This window comes from Aethalodelphis obliquidens, unplaced genomic scaffold, assembly GCF_003676395.1.
Source record: "Aethalodelphis obliquidens isolate GAN/ISIS:26980383/991018 unplaced genomic scaffold, ASM367639v1 scaffold45, whole genome shotgun sequence".
In the NCBI taxonomy this organism is placed as follows: Eukaryota; Metazoa; Chordata; class Mammalia; order Artiodactyla; family Delphinidae; genus Aethalodelphis; species Aethalodelphis obliquidens.
The window spans coordinates 16,692,712-16,710,273 of record NW_020837989.1 but is presented as its reverse complement, the minus strand read 5'-3'; the positions used below and the strand labels follow the sequence as shown (position 1 = coordinate 16,710,273).

General features: G+C 36.9%; 2 protein-coding genes across 2 annotated transcripts in view; both read left to right on the top strand.

Moving 5' to 3' along the window:
* LOC113606785 (protocadherin beta-5-like) overlaps window positions 1–1,062 on the top strand; it is a 21,206-nt gene extending 20,144 nt beyond the window's left edge. Inside the window, exon 4 of the mRNA XM_027081408.1 lies at window positions 9–1,062. Coding sequence (XP_026937209.1) covers window positions 9–158 — 150 coding nt within the window. The 3' untranslated portion in view covers window positions 159–1,062. The remainder of the gene's footprint in view (window positions 1–8) is intronic.
* A 15,237-nt stretch (window positions 1,063–16,299) lies between these two features.
* LOC113606784 (protocadherin beta-7-like) overlaps window positions 16,300–17,562 on the top strand; it is an 11,434-nt gene continuing 10,171 nt past the window's right edge. Inside the window, 3 exon segments of the mRNA XM_027081407.1 lie at window positions 16,300–17,203; window positions 17,206–17,504; window positions 17,506–17,559. Of these exon segments, the coding sequence (XP_026937208.1) occupies window positions 16,300–17,203; window positions 17,206–17,504; window positions 17,506–17,559 (1,257 nt within the window).

Sequence of the window (17,562 nt, the reverse complement as noted above, 5' to 3'; positions counted from 1 at the left end):
TGTCCCAGAGCTACCAGTACGAGGTGTGTCTGACGGGAGGCTCCGGGACCAGGGAGTTCAAGTGTCTGAAACCTCTTGTCCCCAACATCATGGGTGAAGGGGTTGGTACGGACACCGAGGAAAACTCGAACTTTAGAAACCATTTGGGGTTCAATTAAGAATCTCACTTGACAAGACGTGATAAATGATCATATTCACTAATGTATTAATTTCCAACCCTTTCATTCACATAGAGCTTACATATTCACTCATTCGTAAGTTTTGTCATATTTATAGTTTGAAGTATTTTACATTCAGAATCTCTAGGTGTTTTTTATTGTTGCTGTCTTTTTTTTTTTTTAAGCCCTTCACATTTTGCATGTGAGATGAGACATTAAATGGTGAAATGGTCTCAGTTTTTTGGTGGTCAGATTTTCGGAAGTCACAAATGTTTTCAGATTCCTGATATTTGAGCTTGTTCGTTGATATCTCGTTATGACTAAGAGAATTATGTTTTACGATTATCATAGCATGTCAGGCTATTGTAAATGATGGCTTTTAGGTTTAAAAATAATTTTCACCTATGCAAAAAATTTTGTGACCTCGAATATCGCTGGATTTCTGTAGTGTTGTTTTGAAAACACTATTGTCTTTCCTCAAATGAACTAATATTTTATCTGGATGTTTTCTGAGTATTCTCTTTTACAAAATTGATATTATTTAGACCGTCTGCCATAATTTAAAAGGACTTAATCCCAGTTAAATAGAAAAAATGTTGGTAGAGTTATGATTTCTTTTTCATAATAAATGGTTTTTAGTATGCAAATAATGATTTTCATTCTTTTAAAATAATACGTAGTCACATGATTCAAACATATTCAATAAGACCAAAAGAGAAAGTGAATTAACACCATGATTCTCCCACTCATGAATAATTATCAATGTCATCATCATTCTAAAATATTTCTATGATGCTTATAAGTTACTAGCTGGATGGAAATAATTTTATAAAACGAATCTGTAAGAAACTGCTTCTTTATAATTAAAACCATCAGATTTTACTGAAATATAATAAAAATAATATGAAACTACAGAACTTGGTTAAGCTTAAGTAAATATTCCCTATAAGGTTAACAAACAGGAGTATGGTGCATATTAAGATATTAGCAATAATCAACTGCCTGCTGAAAGACGAGCAAATAAACATTCTTACACTTCCTCCTCTCCTCACCTTACTTTATACTTTTGTTATATGTAGTTACCTTAACAATGTTTATAACACAATGTGTTTTAAAAGGATAATCTTCATAATTGTTTAGACATTTTATGTTTCAAATATTTAAGTCGTCAAATAACGCTACTTTTTTCAAGCTTATTCAAGTCTGTCCAGAGGTAACAACTTTTGAACCTTTTGTTTTTTTCCCCCATTATATTTGCCTCCATATTTCTAAATAATATGTTTACAAAATGCTTTTTCTCAAATTTAAGTTTTAGATATTATCCATTTACTTCCAAAGGGCACACACACAAACTTGCACATTTCTTCTACCCCATCCTCTCTCATACCTGTATCATTATTCTGTTTAAATAGTGTTTAAATAATTATGACTATGTAAATATCACTTAGACCCAAACCTCATATTGCTCTAAGATTTTGTTTCTATTTCTTTACTCTTAAGTTAATAATTGCCTCATTTTCCACTTTACTTTAAAACCCTTAGAAGAAAACATAGGTGTAAATTTTTCTATGTACATATTTTAAAGTTATCCCCATACTTTCTAAAGTCTAAAGCTCCTCATTGTATTATTAAGCCCATAAAGAAAACCTCTCAGTTCCATTATTTTTTCTTGGAGCTATTGTGGAGCCACCCAGACTCCTGCTCAATTGTACACTATTTTCTCTCTAGACCTACTCCACAGCTGGCAGTTTGGGGTTTGCTATACCCTTCATCCTGGAAATTTCTTTTCTCTCTCTCATGTGTTTGATTTCATTTTCTGCATTTATTATGTCTTCCTCTTTATTGGTTTACCCCCCTAAATTCCTGAAAAATATTTGGTGACAAATTTATTCAGAACTTGAACATCTGAAAATTTTGGATGCTATAAAATCAAATGTTGATTTGTTGATTTTGTTGGATGTGGAATTATAGGTGAGGAATTATTTGCTACTAGTATTTTGAAGGCATGGCTTCATTGTCTTCTAATCTCCAATGTTGAGATATTCAACATTCTGATTACCCATTTTTTCTGAGACCTATTTTTTTCCCTAGATCCCTGGTTCTCAACTGGGGGCAAATTTGCCACCCAGCAACATCTGGTAATGTGTGGAAACGTTTTTGATTGTCACAAGTGGAGGAGATGGTGCTAGTGGCATCTGGTGGGTAGAGGCCAGGGATGCTGCTAAACATTCTACAATGCACTGGACAGCCCCCTGCCCACAAAGAAGTATATGGCCCCAAATGCCAATAGTGTTGTAGCTGAGAAACCTCACTCAAGATGAAATTAGGTCATATATTATCTCCATTGTTGTAGAATTTCTTAATTATGTGTCATAGTGTAAGAATTTTGTCGTTTATTGTGATAAATACCCAATGAGATTTGTCAATCTTGTGTAATGTGTTCTTTAGACTAAGACAGGATTTGGGATTTGTGTGTGTGTGTGTGTGTGTGTGTAATTTAAAAAATGATTTCCTCTATTCAGTGTTCTTTGTTTTCTTATTCTGTAACTCTTGTTAGTTGTATAGTGACCTCCTTGGTTGATATTTAATTTTTCTTAACATTTCTCTATTTACTATTTTTGTCTTTATTTCCCTGGATTCTAATAGATTTTCTCAACCTATTTTTTAACACTTCTGATTGAGTTTTAAGCTTTTGCTAGTATAGTTTTCCTCTCAAAAAGCTCTCTTGTTCTCTGAAGGTTCTTTCTATAGCTTTTTAGTTTTTAATTTTTAAATTGAGATGTAATTTACATACCCTAACAGTCACATTTTAAAGCTGTTCAGTGGTTTTTAGCATATTCAAACAGTTGTACAATCATTACCGCTGTCTAATTCCAGAACATTTTCATCACCCTGAAAAGAAACCTGGTTCCCATTAGTGGTTACTTTCCCTTCTCTCCTCCCTCTAGCCTTCGGCAACCACTAATCAACTTTATGTCTCTATGGATTTGTCTGTTCTGGACATTTTATATAAATGGAATCATACAACATGTAGCCTTTTGGGTCTGTCTTCATTCACTTAGCATGTTTCCAAGGTTCATCCATGTCGTGGCACATATCAATACTTCATTCCTTTTTATGGCCAAATAATATTAATGTGGTATTGATGTACCACATTTTATCAGCTGATGGACGTTTGGGTTTGTTTCCACTTTTTCACTATTATGAATAATGCTGCTGTGAACATTCATGTACAAGTTTTTATGTGGATGTATGTTTTTGATCCTCTTGGGCATATACCCAGAATTAGAATTGCTAGGTCATAAATACAGTTACTCTGTTTAACTTCTTAAGAAATGTCAAACTGTTTTCCAAAGTAACTGTACCATTTAACATTCCCATTGACAGTGTAGGAGGGTTCCAGTTTCTCCTCACCAACACTTGTTATTTTCTTTTTGATTATAGCTATCCTAGATGGTGTGAAGTAGTATCTCATTGTGGTTTGGTTTGCATTTCCCAGATGGCAAATGATGTTGAGCATCTTTTCATTTGCTTATTGACCATCTGAATATCTTCTTTGGAGAAATATCCACTCAAATGCTTTGCACATTTAAAAATAGGATTTTGGTCTTTTTATTGTTGAGTTGGAGTAGTTCTTTATTCTGGATACTAGACCCTTATTAGACATATGATTTACAAATATTTTCTCCTATTCTGTGGTTTGTCTTTTAAATTTATTGATAGTATCCTTTGAAGCACAAAAGATTTTTTTATTTTAATGAAACCCAATTTATTTATTTTTTCCTTTGGTTGCTTATTATGCTTTTGGTGTCATATCTAAAACATCATTGCCTAATCCAAAGTCATGAAGATTTACACCTATGTTTTCTTCTAAGGGTTTTATAGTTTCAGCCCTTACACTTAGGTCTTTATCAATCAATGGCAGCCTTTTATTGTATCACAGAGGCTTGGTCTTTTCTTATACTTCTGAAGATATTAATTTTAATTAATTTTAAGGTTTTTAAAATTTTTCTTCTAGTCCTAGCATTTCATTTTTCTTTAGTATTACTTTTATCCTCTCTTTGTTCTCCACTCTCATGTTAGAGACTTTCCTTTTTATGTATTATGCTGCTTGGCTGTCTGTTTTTTGTTTTTGTTCTTTTTCCATGAGACAATAAAAAGCTGATTAGGCACTGCATGTTTGGATGGGACTAGTTGAGTGGTGGATCTCACCTTAGAATAATTAAATAGGAAAAAACATTTTGCTTGGGGACCAAAAGTTAATATCTGTAAATCTCTTCTCTTGGGCCTATGTTGTTTTCCAGAGAAGAATTCAGTAAGAATGGGAGTAGTGGTGGAAGGTATTATAAAGAAGGCACTCAGCGCTCTGAGAGCTCGTTGGTTGGAAGTGGGGTTTTAATCAGTATGTAGAATTTCTTTAATACTCTTCTCAATAAGGTCTCAGCCCTACTCTCAGTTGTGCTAGTGTCCCTCAGTCCAGCCCTGTCTATATAACATCTACAAATAGTGTACCTCCCATTTCCTGCCACTAAGAGAAAAGGGAGGGCACCTTGCTTCAGTGACTGGGGAAGGAATTCTCAGATACATGTAGTCCTTGTACAGATTTTCAGCCACTGTTGTTTTCAGCCTCTCCTTGGACCCTCAATATGAATCATTACTTTGGTTGGATTTGATTTTCTTATTAATCCTACCCACCTGCACTCCTACTTTCTACTCTCATTTGACAACAGAAAAAAGTAAAATCTGTCCATAACCAATTGTCTGTATACTTTGCATCTTCCAAAAATTTTAGTGACTTTTCTCCCCTGCTGTTTACTCTTCTATTTTTTTGTCTTCATAGGTTCATTTATGTTAAACCTTTGCTCTCTATTGTTTAAATGAAGTTTCAGGGGGGAATTGATATAAACTGGTATGCTCAAACTGGAAATGATGCCATCCTTACTCTCAGTTATTTTATCCCAGCTTCCCCAAACCTGAATTATTTATAGTGCATCATCTTTTGGTTTACTGGATTTCAACAGGTGTAATCCTTTAGAGAAGAGTTTATAGGTGCTGTATTTCTTGAATTATCACATGCTTGAGAAGTGTTATTTAACTGGGTATAAAATTCTTCAGTCAACTTTCTTCAGAGATTTGTTGATACCAAATATTATATTAACCCTTTCATCAGTTTCTCAGTTCATCTATAAATTGACTGAATTTTATCCTTAAGTAGTTTTTTTCAAAATAAGCACTCATGAATGCTAATGCAATGTTTTATAAATTCTTTCCTGTTTGCTGCATTATTATCTTTGTACTTGAACATCTCGGCTAGGTATAACATTATTGAGCCATAATATCTTTCCCTCAGAACCCTGAAGACATTTCCATTATATTCTGGTATTAAATGTTGATGAGCAGAAGTCTGAGGCTATTTTCTTCATCTGTAGATGACTTGCTTTCTACCCTTGAAATTCATTATCTTTATCAGGTTATGTCTTAATTTTGATACTTCTGTATTATCTTCCCTGAAGCTCAGTGTACCCTTTCAATCTGTTCTGTGCAGCTTCAAGTATGTCACTTATTTACTTATATATGGTAAGTATAAATGGTTTTTAACTCTGATAGTTCCCACATCTGAAGTTTGTATGGGTCTATTTCTGCTGTATTATTTCTTATTCTTCTCATTTATGTTGTCTGTTTGTTCGTGTGAATTATATGGTTGACTGCACCTGAAAATTTATTTGTAGGGTATCCTCAAAGCCTTGGTTGCATGTTCCATCTTTCAAAAGTGGTTTTCATTTGTTTTAGCCAGGATAGAAACACTATAAATAGGGGACCATCACAAACCAAGTTATAGCTTAAGGTTTCTTGCAAGTCAACCTATGCAGATTCAAAATACAAACACACGTGAGGCCCACTCGGTAGCTACAATTTCCCCCGCATGTTTTCTCTTCTCTTTCTTCTGCTCTACTTAACACCAGGGAGCCTTCTATATAATTCCCTGGAGTTGAGGGGAGGGAGCAGGTTTAGATTTTTTTGGTGTTTACACTGTGTTTATATTGTGGATGTAGCCCTGTGGGGTCCCTTAAAATGGGGAGGATCTTCATTATAATATGCTGCACCTCTGGCTGGCCCTGAGACTTGATTTGTATTTCTTTGATCTCACATCACTTCAAATCAAAGCCCAAGGGAAAATGTTTTCACATGCCCTGAAAGAATAATAAGTTTTGTTGTTTTGATATACTGTTTACCCTTCTATTACAGGCTTCCATCAAAAATTAGGCTATTGGGCTTCCCTGATGGTGCAGTAGTTGAGAGTCCGCCTGCCGATGCAGGGGACACGGGTTCGTGCCCCGGTCCGGGAAGATCCCACATGCCGTGGAGCGGCTGGGCCCGTGAGCCATGGCCACTGAGCCTGTGCATGTGGAGCCTGTGCTCCACAATGGGAGAGGCCACAACAGTGAGAGGCCCGCGTACCGCAAAAAAAAAAAAAAAAAAAATTAGGCTATTTTCACCTCTTTAATATTTTAAGGTGATTTATTTTATTTTATTTTATTTCATTTTTTGGCTGGACCATGGGGCTTTCGGGATCTTAGTTCCCCAACCAGGGATCCAACCCAGGCCCCTGGCAGTGGAAGTGCAGCGTCCTAACCATTGCACCACCAGGGAATTCCCTAAAGTGATTTTTAAAAAGTCTTGTCCATCACTTTTTATGGTTTTCCACATGAGGTTCATCTGAATTTTCATCAGTTTCAGAAATAAAAAGCTCTGCCTAATGTCTTTTCAATTTGAAGATTCAATTTTGCCATAATTTCAATGACATATTAGGCTATTTTTTCTTTGAATCCATTGAATATAATGTTCCATTCATTGGGTATTCTGCCCAGTCAAATCAATGATCTCCCTTCCCTATTAAATTATAAGCTCCTCATGGAGAGAGCTGTTTTTCTACTGTGTTTAGAAAAATACATACTGAAGTAATTATGGATGAATGAGTATTGAATAAATTAATGAATAAATTTCAATCTGTTATTGTCTGGCTTTATAAACTTAAAAACTATAACAAGGGCTTCCCTGGTGGCGCAGTGGTTAAGAATCCGCCTGCCAATGCAAGGGACACAGGTTCAAGCCCTGGCCCGGGAAGATCCCACATGCCACGGGGCAACTAAAGCCTGTGCGCCACAACTACTGAGCCTGAGCTCTAGAGCCTGCAAGCCACAACTACTGAGCCCACGTGCCACAACTACTGAAGCCTGCACACCTAGAGCCCGTGCTCTGCAACAAGAGAAGCCATGACAATGAGAAGCCCGTGCACCGCAATGAAGAATAGCCCCCGCTCACTGCAAATAGAGAAAGCCCGCACCCAGCAACGAAGACCCAACACAGCCAAAAATAAAATTAATTTATTTAAAAAAACTAACAAAATATTTTATTTATAAAATGCTTATATACTATTTACACTATTTGATACTTGCTTCATTCACCTAACTATGTATCATTTAGGATATGTGAACCAAGGACTTCCCTGGTGGTCCAGCGGTTAAGACCCCATCTTTCCACTGGAGGGGGCACGGGTTCCATCCCTGGCCGGGGAACTGAGATCCCGCATGCTGAGTGGTGTGGCCAAAAAGAAAAAAACAATGTGAGCCAGTTATCATCTTTTAAAATGTATGTGATGTTGAGCCCTTTTCTTATTTATCCACAGATAATTAAATTTTAAAAGTAATTTTTATCTACCATGTTGCCTGTGAGGGGCGAAAGAAAGTGTTTATGGCTCACTTTTAGACCATGCTCTGTTTTGTAAAAATATACACATTAAATTTATTAAAATTTTCATCCTTAGTCTCTCAGGAGTGTACCCATAATTTTTCATTCTTCCCTATTCTTAAACCAAGACATGTTAGCTTAAGAGAATAGTGCCTTAACTGCTTAATGAGTTTATATTTTACATCTTTTCCTTTACAAACTCTAATTGAGAAGCTCCTATTCCTTATAATTCAAGTGAAGGTATAAAACTGAATTATTCAGAGTTCAAGACAAAAACAAAAAAACAGAAACCATTCTACGTACATCTAACTAAAGGAAAAAAAAGAAATTTTATAGAGGGAATTAGTTGCTTACAAAATCAGAAGAACTGGACAAGCAGAAGTGAGAATCAACACTGAACTACTGGTTTTGAAGGCATACTACCATTGTTGCCATAGAGAAATTAGGAAGCTGCTGCTGCTGCTACTACCCAAACTGCTACTCCCACAATGGCCTCTCCTCTCCCACCTCCAAAATTGGTGACTACACAGTGGAACATAGAGTCTGGCTGCCGCAATGGCCTCCAGTTCCCCATGAAACTGATGGCTAGACACAGAAATGCTGACTTGGCTGCAAGCACTCACATCTTTCTGACCTGCTGGTCAGCAGCAATGACAACATGAAGATGACCTTTGCCTGTCTTCAAAGGCTCATGTGAAGGCATCTCACTGGTAAAATCTAATTTACATCCAGAATAATAATTCAAAGGAGTCTGTAAAATGGAGTTTTAAGCTTTGCAGACCCTAAATTTTTTTAAAGTTAATAAAAAGAAGTAGGAATGGATGACAGGTGCCAATAGCACACTAGGGAAGCATCACTGGTTCAAAGGATCTTGTCCCAGAAATTGAATTTAGTACTTAATTGCTTTGAGGGCTAAACTTTCAGTGGAACAAGAATTTTTTGGCTGCAAAACACACCACCAGGACTTCCCTGGTAGTGCAGTGCTTGAGAATCCGCCTGCCAATGCAGGGGACACGGGTTTGAGCCCTGGTCCGGGAAGATCCCACATGCCGTGGAGCAACTAAGCCCATAAGCCACAACTACTGAGCCTGTGTGCTGCAACTACTGAAGCCTGCACGCCTAGAGCCTGTGCTCTGCAACAAGAGAAGCCACCAGGATGAGAAGCCCACACACCGCAACAAAGAGTAGTCCCCACTCACTGCAACTAGAGAAAGCCCGCGCACAGCAACGAAGACCCAACACAGCCAAAAATAAATAAATAAAATAAATAAATTTTTAAAATAAATAAATAAATAAAACACACCACCAATATGGAGAAATACAATCATATGCTCCTCTAAAAACCAATCCAATCAGGCAATTTATTTGATCCTATCTCCTCCTAGTGGGTAGTGAGGGCTACAGCTGTGATCTGAGTGGGTATGGCATAGACTACTAATTTCACCCAAATATATGTTCTCTCATTATTTATTATTAACAGACTTCTCATTTTTAGCTGCCCATGTGGATATGTGGGCTATAGATTATACTTTCCAACTTCTGTTGTGGCTGGGTATGGTCTTATAACTAAGTTATGGCTGGTGAGACATGAGCACAAGTGCCATGGAATACTTGTTAGAAGCAGCCTTTTAAAAAGGAAGGCACAGCTTTCCCTTTCTCCTATTTGCTGGTCTGAATGGCAATGTAATAGCTGGATATTAGGCAGCTGTCTTGGACTGTGAGGTAAAGGTCATGTCCTGAAGATGGTAAAGCAACAAAATGGAATGGGACTGGGTCCCAGATATCATGCAGTGCATTTCAGCCACTAGCCTTATTTTATGAGAGAAAAATAAAATTCTATTTTGTATAAGCAGTTGTTGTTAGGGTTTTTCTATTATTTCAGGCTAAAATTATATAGAACATAATTCTAGCTGATATAGTAAGCTTTTTAAATAAGTGATATTTAAGGTAAGAACCAAAGAATGAATAGAGAAAATTGTGAGACTTACATGCATTTCTTAGAAATCAAGATTTTCTGAGAACAAATAGGCTAAGCAAACAACTCAGGATTCAAGAAAAACAATTTTAAAAATAAAGACAATAAAAGAAATGGAATTTTTAAATATAAAAGCATAAATTACTTAAATAGAATAAAAATCACATAGATTTGACCAATTAAACACAAGTCTATTTCTCTGAAAAATTCAAGGGTGTTTTGAGATAAATTGGTGGATTGGACATGCGCCTTTAATTTGGCTCTCTCTCAAAATGCACTAACACAAAAGTGAAGAGATATTTTCAAAAATATAAATCTATAAGGATGGAGAGAATAAGGTATAAGACAGCAGATAAAAATCTTAGTAGCTGGAAAGCAGATGGATAACTTAGTAGAACTGATAAACCAACTACCCATCCTGAAGTAGGAAAAGCTGAGAACCAATCATGGTTAGACTGCAGGATTTTCAGAAGTATTGGATATCAGAACTATCAGCCCTAGACACTGGAAATGATGACAGGGTGCCAAATAAGGAGAATTGTGTTAAAATTGCCTGAGAATCAGTTAAATCTCTAATGGTCAAATCACTTTCCCTGACTCCAGTCATGGAGTAACCTACTTTCCCATCCCTAGCGTAAGTCTGGAGTTTTGTTTTCTGATGACTGAAGGAAAAGAGAGTCATCATATTAGAGGGTCCACAGTCAAAACTGAGGGCAAGAGTAATATGTGTAGTGGAAATAGGTGACCATCTAAACAGTGAATGTTGATTGTTAAAATGCTATTTTAGTCACTGGGACCAATTACAAATATTTCAGTTTTCCTCCCCTCAGACACATGGTAGAATTTCAATTCTATTTCCTCTTTAAAATACGTGTGGCTCATGCCACGGAGCGGCTGGGCCCGTGAGCCATGGCCACTGGGCCTGCGCGTGTGGAGCCTGTGCTCCACAAAGGAAGAGGCCACAACAGTGAGAGGCCCGCGTACCGCAAAAAAAAAAAAAAAAAAAAAAAAAAAAAAAAAATACATGTGGCTATGTAATTTCATTTCACCATTAAAATGGGAGAAGTGAAATACATTATTTCTGGGCTGGAGGTTTTGGAGACAGTGCATGGTTTAACACATTTACTTTGCCCACTATAGTGATCATGAAAGCCTTTGTGGAGATGGGAGTCTCCAGAAGCCTGGATCCCTCACTGACAGCTATGAGGAGGGTCCCATGCTGAACTGTATGGGACATGTAGTGCGAGAAAGAAATCAACCTTCATTGTGTTAAATCACTGAGATTTGGAGTAACTTTTTAGTACTGAAGCATAACCTAACCTATCCTGAATAATGCAGGCCTACACTCCACTTCCGCCATTCAATCCCTTACCTTTTCAATCCATACCTTTTTCTCCTGGGTAGGAGATTTTTAAAGAGTTGGGGAATCTGACCAGTCGAAGTGAAAAGACCTAATCACACTGACACTGAGGTTTCTCCAACAACAAGAGCTCCCAGTTCACCTTAGAGTAATAATCAGAATGGACAAGCCCTGATAACACGCTCAAAACTATTACTGAGCTCTTTAGTCTCCCAAACTAAATCAAGAACAGACACCTGAATGAGACTCCTAAAGAAAGTTTCTAAGAAGAAATATAGAAATAAAAACAAAGCAGTATGGTGTAAGGAATAGATCTTAATTTTATCTTTTTCCAAATAGTTATATAATTGATAAAAAACTTTATTAAAACCCTTTTCTCAGTGGAAAAAAAAGAAATAAAAACAAAGCAAAGCAAAAAAAACAGGGTAAATTGGAGAAAATAGAAAATTTCTAAGAGCAGGAGGAAATTAGTTTCCTAGATGAAACTGCTTACCAATTGTCCTGTACAATGGATGAAAATAAACTCAAAGACACATCAGTGTTTAATTTTCAAATGTTTGGGACAATGACAATATACTACAAGAAGAACTAAAAATACAGGTCTCAAAAAGAAGATATAAAATAAAATTCACTTTAGACTTCTTAACAAACACGTTGGTTTAGAGTTCATGGACAAAATATTTTAAAATTCTGAAGAAAAATTATTTCCAACCTAAAACTCTATAATCAGTCAAACTTACAATCAAGTTTGAGAGTAAAATAAAGATAATTTAATACACTCAAGGTCACAACAAAATTTACCTCTCATACACTGTTCTCTGGAAACTACTAGAAGATATCTATCAAAATGTGAGAGTAATCTAGGAGAGAGGAAGTAAGAAGAAAGCGAAAAGCGATGATCCAAAGCAGAACAAGTGAGGGACTTCCCTGGTGGTCCAGTGGTTAAGACTCCATGCTCCCAGTGCAGGGAGCCCAGGTTCGATCCCTGGTCAGGGAACTAGATCCCACATGCCACAACTAAGAGCCCGCATGCTGCAACTAAAGATCCCACATGCCGCAATGAAGATCCTACGTGCCACAACTAAGACACGGTGCAGCCAAATAAATAAATATTAAAACAAAACAAAACAAACAAACAAAAACCAAAGCAGAACAAGTAAAATGAATCTCCACATGATGTTGAAGGATGATCCCAGGATTACACTTGTCTCCAGTATAGTGAACAACTAGTCCAGTTTGGAGCTGTAGGACTTAAGAGACAGGCATTTCGAAGGATATCACCAGCAAGTCCCCTGACATATCTTCAATCAGATGAAACTCTTGGAGGATGTGATCTCTTAAAGCTATAGAATAAATAAAAAAAGAGGAAGAATAAAATCCTTGAAATAGGAAACCTAATCAGAATAAAAGGCAAAGGGAATTCCAAGAATGACAGCAAAGGAAAGTTCCAGGATGAGACCTATGCAGCAGATGTAGGGAGCAACCACTCAATTTTAAGGAGAATTGATATCTCAGGAGACATGGGAATGACCATGTGGAAAATTGTATTGAGAGGAATTGGAAGTGTGAGAAGAATAGGTGACATATCTAAAGAAAACCAAGCAAATGAAAAGGCAAGGCAATCATTAACTTCAAGAAAAAAAAAGTGGGACTTCCCTGCTGATGCAGTAGTTAAGAATCTGCCTGCCAATGCAGGGGACATGGGATAAAACTGGACAGCCAAATGCAAAATAATGAAACTAGACCACTATCTTACACCATACATAAATATCAACTCAAAATGGATTAAAGACTTGAACGTAAGACCCGAAACCATAAAACTCCCAGGAGAAAACATAGGCAGTATGCTCTTTGATATTGGTCTTAATTTCTTCCTGGATATGTCTCTTCAGACAAGGGAAACAAAAATGAAAATAAACAAATGGGACTACATCAAACTAAAAAGCTTCTGCACAGCAAAGGAAACCATCAACAAAACAAAAGGACAACCTAAAGAATGGGAGAAGATATTTGCAAATCATATATCTAATAAGGGGTTAATATCCAAAATATATAAAGACTCATATAACTCAACAAAAACAAAACAACCTGATTTAAAAATGAACAGAGGATCTGAACAGAGATTTTTCCAAAGAAGACAAAGAGATGGCCAACAGCCGCATCAAAAGATATTCAACCATCCCTAATTTTAAGGAAATGCAAATCAAAACCACAGTGAGATATCATCTCACACCCAATAGAATGGCTATTATCAAAAAGGCAAGAAATAACAAATGTTGGAGAGGATATGGAGAAAAGGGAATCCTCATATACTGTTGGTGGGAATGTAATTTGTGCAGCCACTATGGAAAACAGTATGGAGATTCCTCAAAAAACTAAGAATAGAACTACAATATGATGCAGCTATTCCACTTCTGGATATTTACCTAAAGAAAATGAAAACACTAATTTAAAAAGATATATTCACCCCATGTTCATTGCAGCATTATTCAAAATAGCAAAGATATGGAAACAACCTAAGTGCCTATTGACAGATAAATGGATAAAGAAGATGTGACACACACGCATACAATGGAATACTACTCAGCACAAAAAAGATGAAATCTTGCCATCTGCTACAACATGGATGGACCCTGAGGATATTATCCTAAGTGAAATAAGTCAGAAGGAGAAAGACAAATACTGTATGATTTCACTCATATGTGAAAAATAAAAAACCAAAAAAACAAAATAAACTAACAAACCAAACCAAACAAAAACAAACATATAGATATAGAGAACAGAGTAGTGGGACTTCCCTGGCAGTCCAATGGTTCAGACTCTGCCCTTCCAATGCAGGGGGTGTGGGTTTGATCCCTGGTCGGGGAACTAAGATCCCACATGCCACGTGGCGTGGCAAAAAAAAAATTTTTTTTAATTACAAAAAAATATAGAGAACAGAGTAGTGGCCACCAGAGAAGAGGTGTAGGGGTAGGATGAAATGTGTAAAGGGGGTCAACTGTGTAGTTGAAAACTAAACTTTTGGTGGTGAACACATCATAGTGTATACAGAAGTCAAAATGTAATGTATACGTGGAACTTAAATAAGGTTATAAACCAATGTTACCTCAAAAAAAAAAAGTCTCCTTATTGGTAAGGGAACTAGGAAAATGAGGAGGGAAAGTGCAGAAAACTACTGTATTTTCTTATAAACCTTTTAGTATTATTTGATTTTGAATCAAGGTCAAAGATTATTTGAAAAAAGTGTATTTTAAAAGATCAGTATAATAGAGATCTTGCAAGTCTCCTCAAGGATAAAAAGGAGGGGACTTCCCTGGTGGTCCAGTGGTTAAGACTTCACGATCCCGATGCAGGGGACCCAGGTTCGATCCCTGGTCAGGGAACTAGATCCCGCATGCCACAGCTAAAGATACCGTGTGCCACAACTAAGACCCAGTGTAGCCAAATAATAAAAAAATTTTTTAAATGTCCTATACTGCCAAAAACAAAAAAAAAGAATAAAAAGGAGATAAAGTACTAAATATTACTAACAAGAATAGAGTTATAACTAGAGATAAATAATGCAATGAAAACATAATACCAAAATGTTTGCAAATCCAGATAAAATAAATGGTTTTTAAAAATAAACTACAAATTACTTTAAAAAGAAACAAAACCCGAACAGATTAATAACCAAAAGTAAAATGGAAAAGATAATCATAGATTTACCACCCAAACCCAACCCATTTAAAAGGCAAGTTGCAATAAAGCATGTAGAAATAGATTATAATTATAAAAACTATTCTGTTACATAAAAATAGATAGAAAGCTTCCTAATCCATACTACAAGGCCAGGATAGTTTAATACCAAAACCATAGAAGCTAAACACACACACTCATGTATACACACAGAGCAGCAAGGGCCAGAAAAATCCTAAAACTATGCTGGCTCATCAAATCCATCTGTGCATTAAAACAATAATATGTAATGGTTAAATGTCATTTATATCAAGAACTCAAGAATTAAAAAGCTGAAGAATAAATTTCAACATATGTCAAAAATTACTCTAAAATATTAAAGATAAAGAAAAATAAGAAAACTTTTTTGATACAAAATATAGAGCATTTACCCCAAACTGAGATCAGCCATCATAGTTAAAGATGAAATACTAGGAGCGCTTCCACAAAGGCAAGAATGACACCTACTTGCTACTATTAATTTTAAGAGTATTCATTGCATACTCTTGGAAATGCCAGTCATGTGAACACTAACATATACATAGTACTTAAATCAGGTGAAGGGTGGAGGATGGGGGGTAGAAAATGTTCCAAAAAATATTGCGGGTGAAGAGTGAAGACCTTGAAACTGGAAGGATTATTTAATTCACAAGAAACTGAAAAAAGGCCATTTACTCTGAAGGGTGTACAGCATTATTGGTAAGCAGTTTACAAATAAACAAAAGGCTCTCAACCAATATATGTTGACTTTTTGATGGAGACTTCATTTTCTTATTTATTCTTTACTATCAATCTTAAAAACAGGAAAAGGTTTTCTTAGGATTAACTGCTGGTGGGAAGCCAGAGTTTAATTTTGTGCACCTAAATTAAGGAAAAAGACTGATTTATTTTTCTGCGAATGTAGACTCACAGAGACGGATACGATGTAAGCATTTACAAACTAGGATTACTGTGGCCAGTTGAGGGAAAATATGAAATGAAATAGCAAAGACACTAAGGGGGAAAAAAAAATCCTACTCCAGCTCCTTTAATCCGCCATCTTTTTGTTCTATTCCTGAAATTGGGAGAAACATCCACAAAACGCAAGGTGGCGCTGCAGGTTAAAAAGAGAACAAAATATTCGCATAAAGAATGTTGCAGATTCCAGTGTTAAGAGGAAAGCTGACCAGACTAGAAAAGTCGAGGAAAGGAAGCCGTGGTAATAGGTGTTGGGAGAAAGTGGGGATCCCTCCCCGCAAGCATTGCTATGATCCAGCTCATTTCTAAGGATTCAGCTGATGCCATTTCTGAATTGCTCGAGGCCGAGAAAAAGTGTTTTTTGAAGACTGGTTAAACAAAGAATGGAGACCAGAGTGGAGCGTGCTGTGCAGCAAAGGCAAGTACTATTTCTTTGTGTATTTCTGCAAGTGTCTTGGGCTGGTGGGGAAGCACTACTGTATTTTGTGGAAGAGGAAGCTGAAAAAGGCACCTTTCTGGCCAACCTAGCAAATGACCCGTGGTTGGGGGAATCCTTAGCCCGGGGACCTAGAATCATTTCAGACCAGAATACAGGATTTTTACTACTCGATCCGCTTACTGGTGATTTATTTTTAAATGAGAAATTAGACTGACAGGACCTGTGTGGCCCCACAGAGCCTTGTGTGCTGCCTTTCCAGTTGTTACTGGAAAAACCTCTTCAGATTTTCCGTGCTGAATTATGGGTCAGAGACATCAATGATCATTCTTCAGTATTTCTAGATAGAGAGATTCCCTTGAAAATATTAGAAGTTACCACTCCAGGGGCAGCATTTCTCCTAGAAAGTGCACAGGATTCAGATGTTGGAACAAACAACCTGAGAAACTACACCATCAGCCCCAATGCCTATTTCCACATTAATGTCCATGATAGTGGGGAGGGGATTATCTATCCTGAATTGGTGCTGGATAGACTGCTGGATCAAGAAGAGGTGCCTGAGCTCAGTTTACTCCTCACCGCCTAGGATGGTGGCTCTCCACCCAGCTCTGGAACTGCCCTGGTATGCATCCTGGTTTTGGACATCAATGACAACGCCCATGAATTTGTACAGTCTCTCTACAAGGTGCAGGTGCCTGAGGATAGCCTTGTTGTCTCTCTGGTTGTCACCATGTCAGCTAGAGATTTAGATACCGGAAGTAACGGGGAAATAGTTTATGCATTTTTTTATGCTACTGAAAGAATACTCAAAACGTTTCAAATCAATCTAACATCTGGCAATCTTCATTTAAAGCTGAATTGAACTATGAGGCAATGCAAATTTATACATTAACTATTCAGGCCAAAGATGGCAGAGGACTTTCTGGAAAACGTACGATGGTGGTTCAGGTAACAGATATAAATGACAATCCACCAGAACTACTCATGTCATCACTTACTACAGCAATTAAAGAAAACTCACCTGAGACAGTCATAGCTGTTTTTAGGATTCGAGACAGAGATTCAGGAAACAATGCAAAGATGGTGTGCTCCATCCAAGACAATCTCCCCTTCGTCCTGAAGCCATCTGTAGAGAATTACTACACCCTGGTAAAACGATAGCTCTCTGGACAGAGAGAAAAGAGCCGAGTACAACATCACCATCACCGTC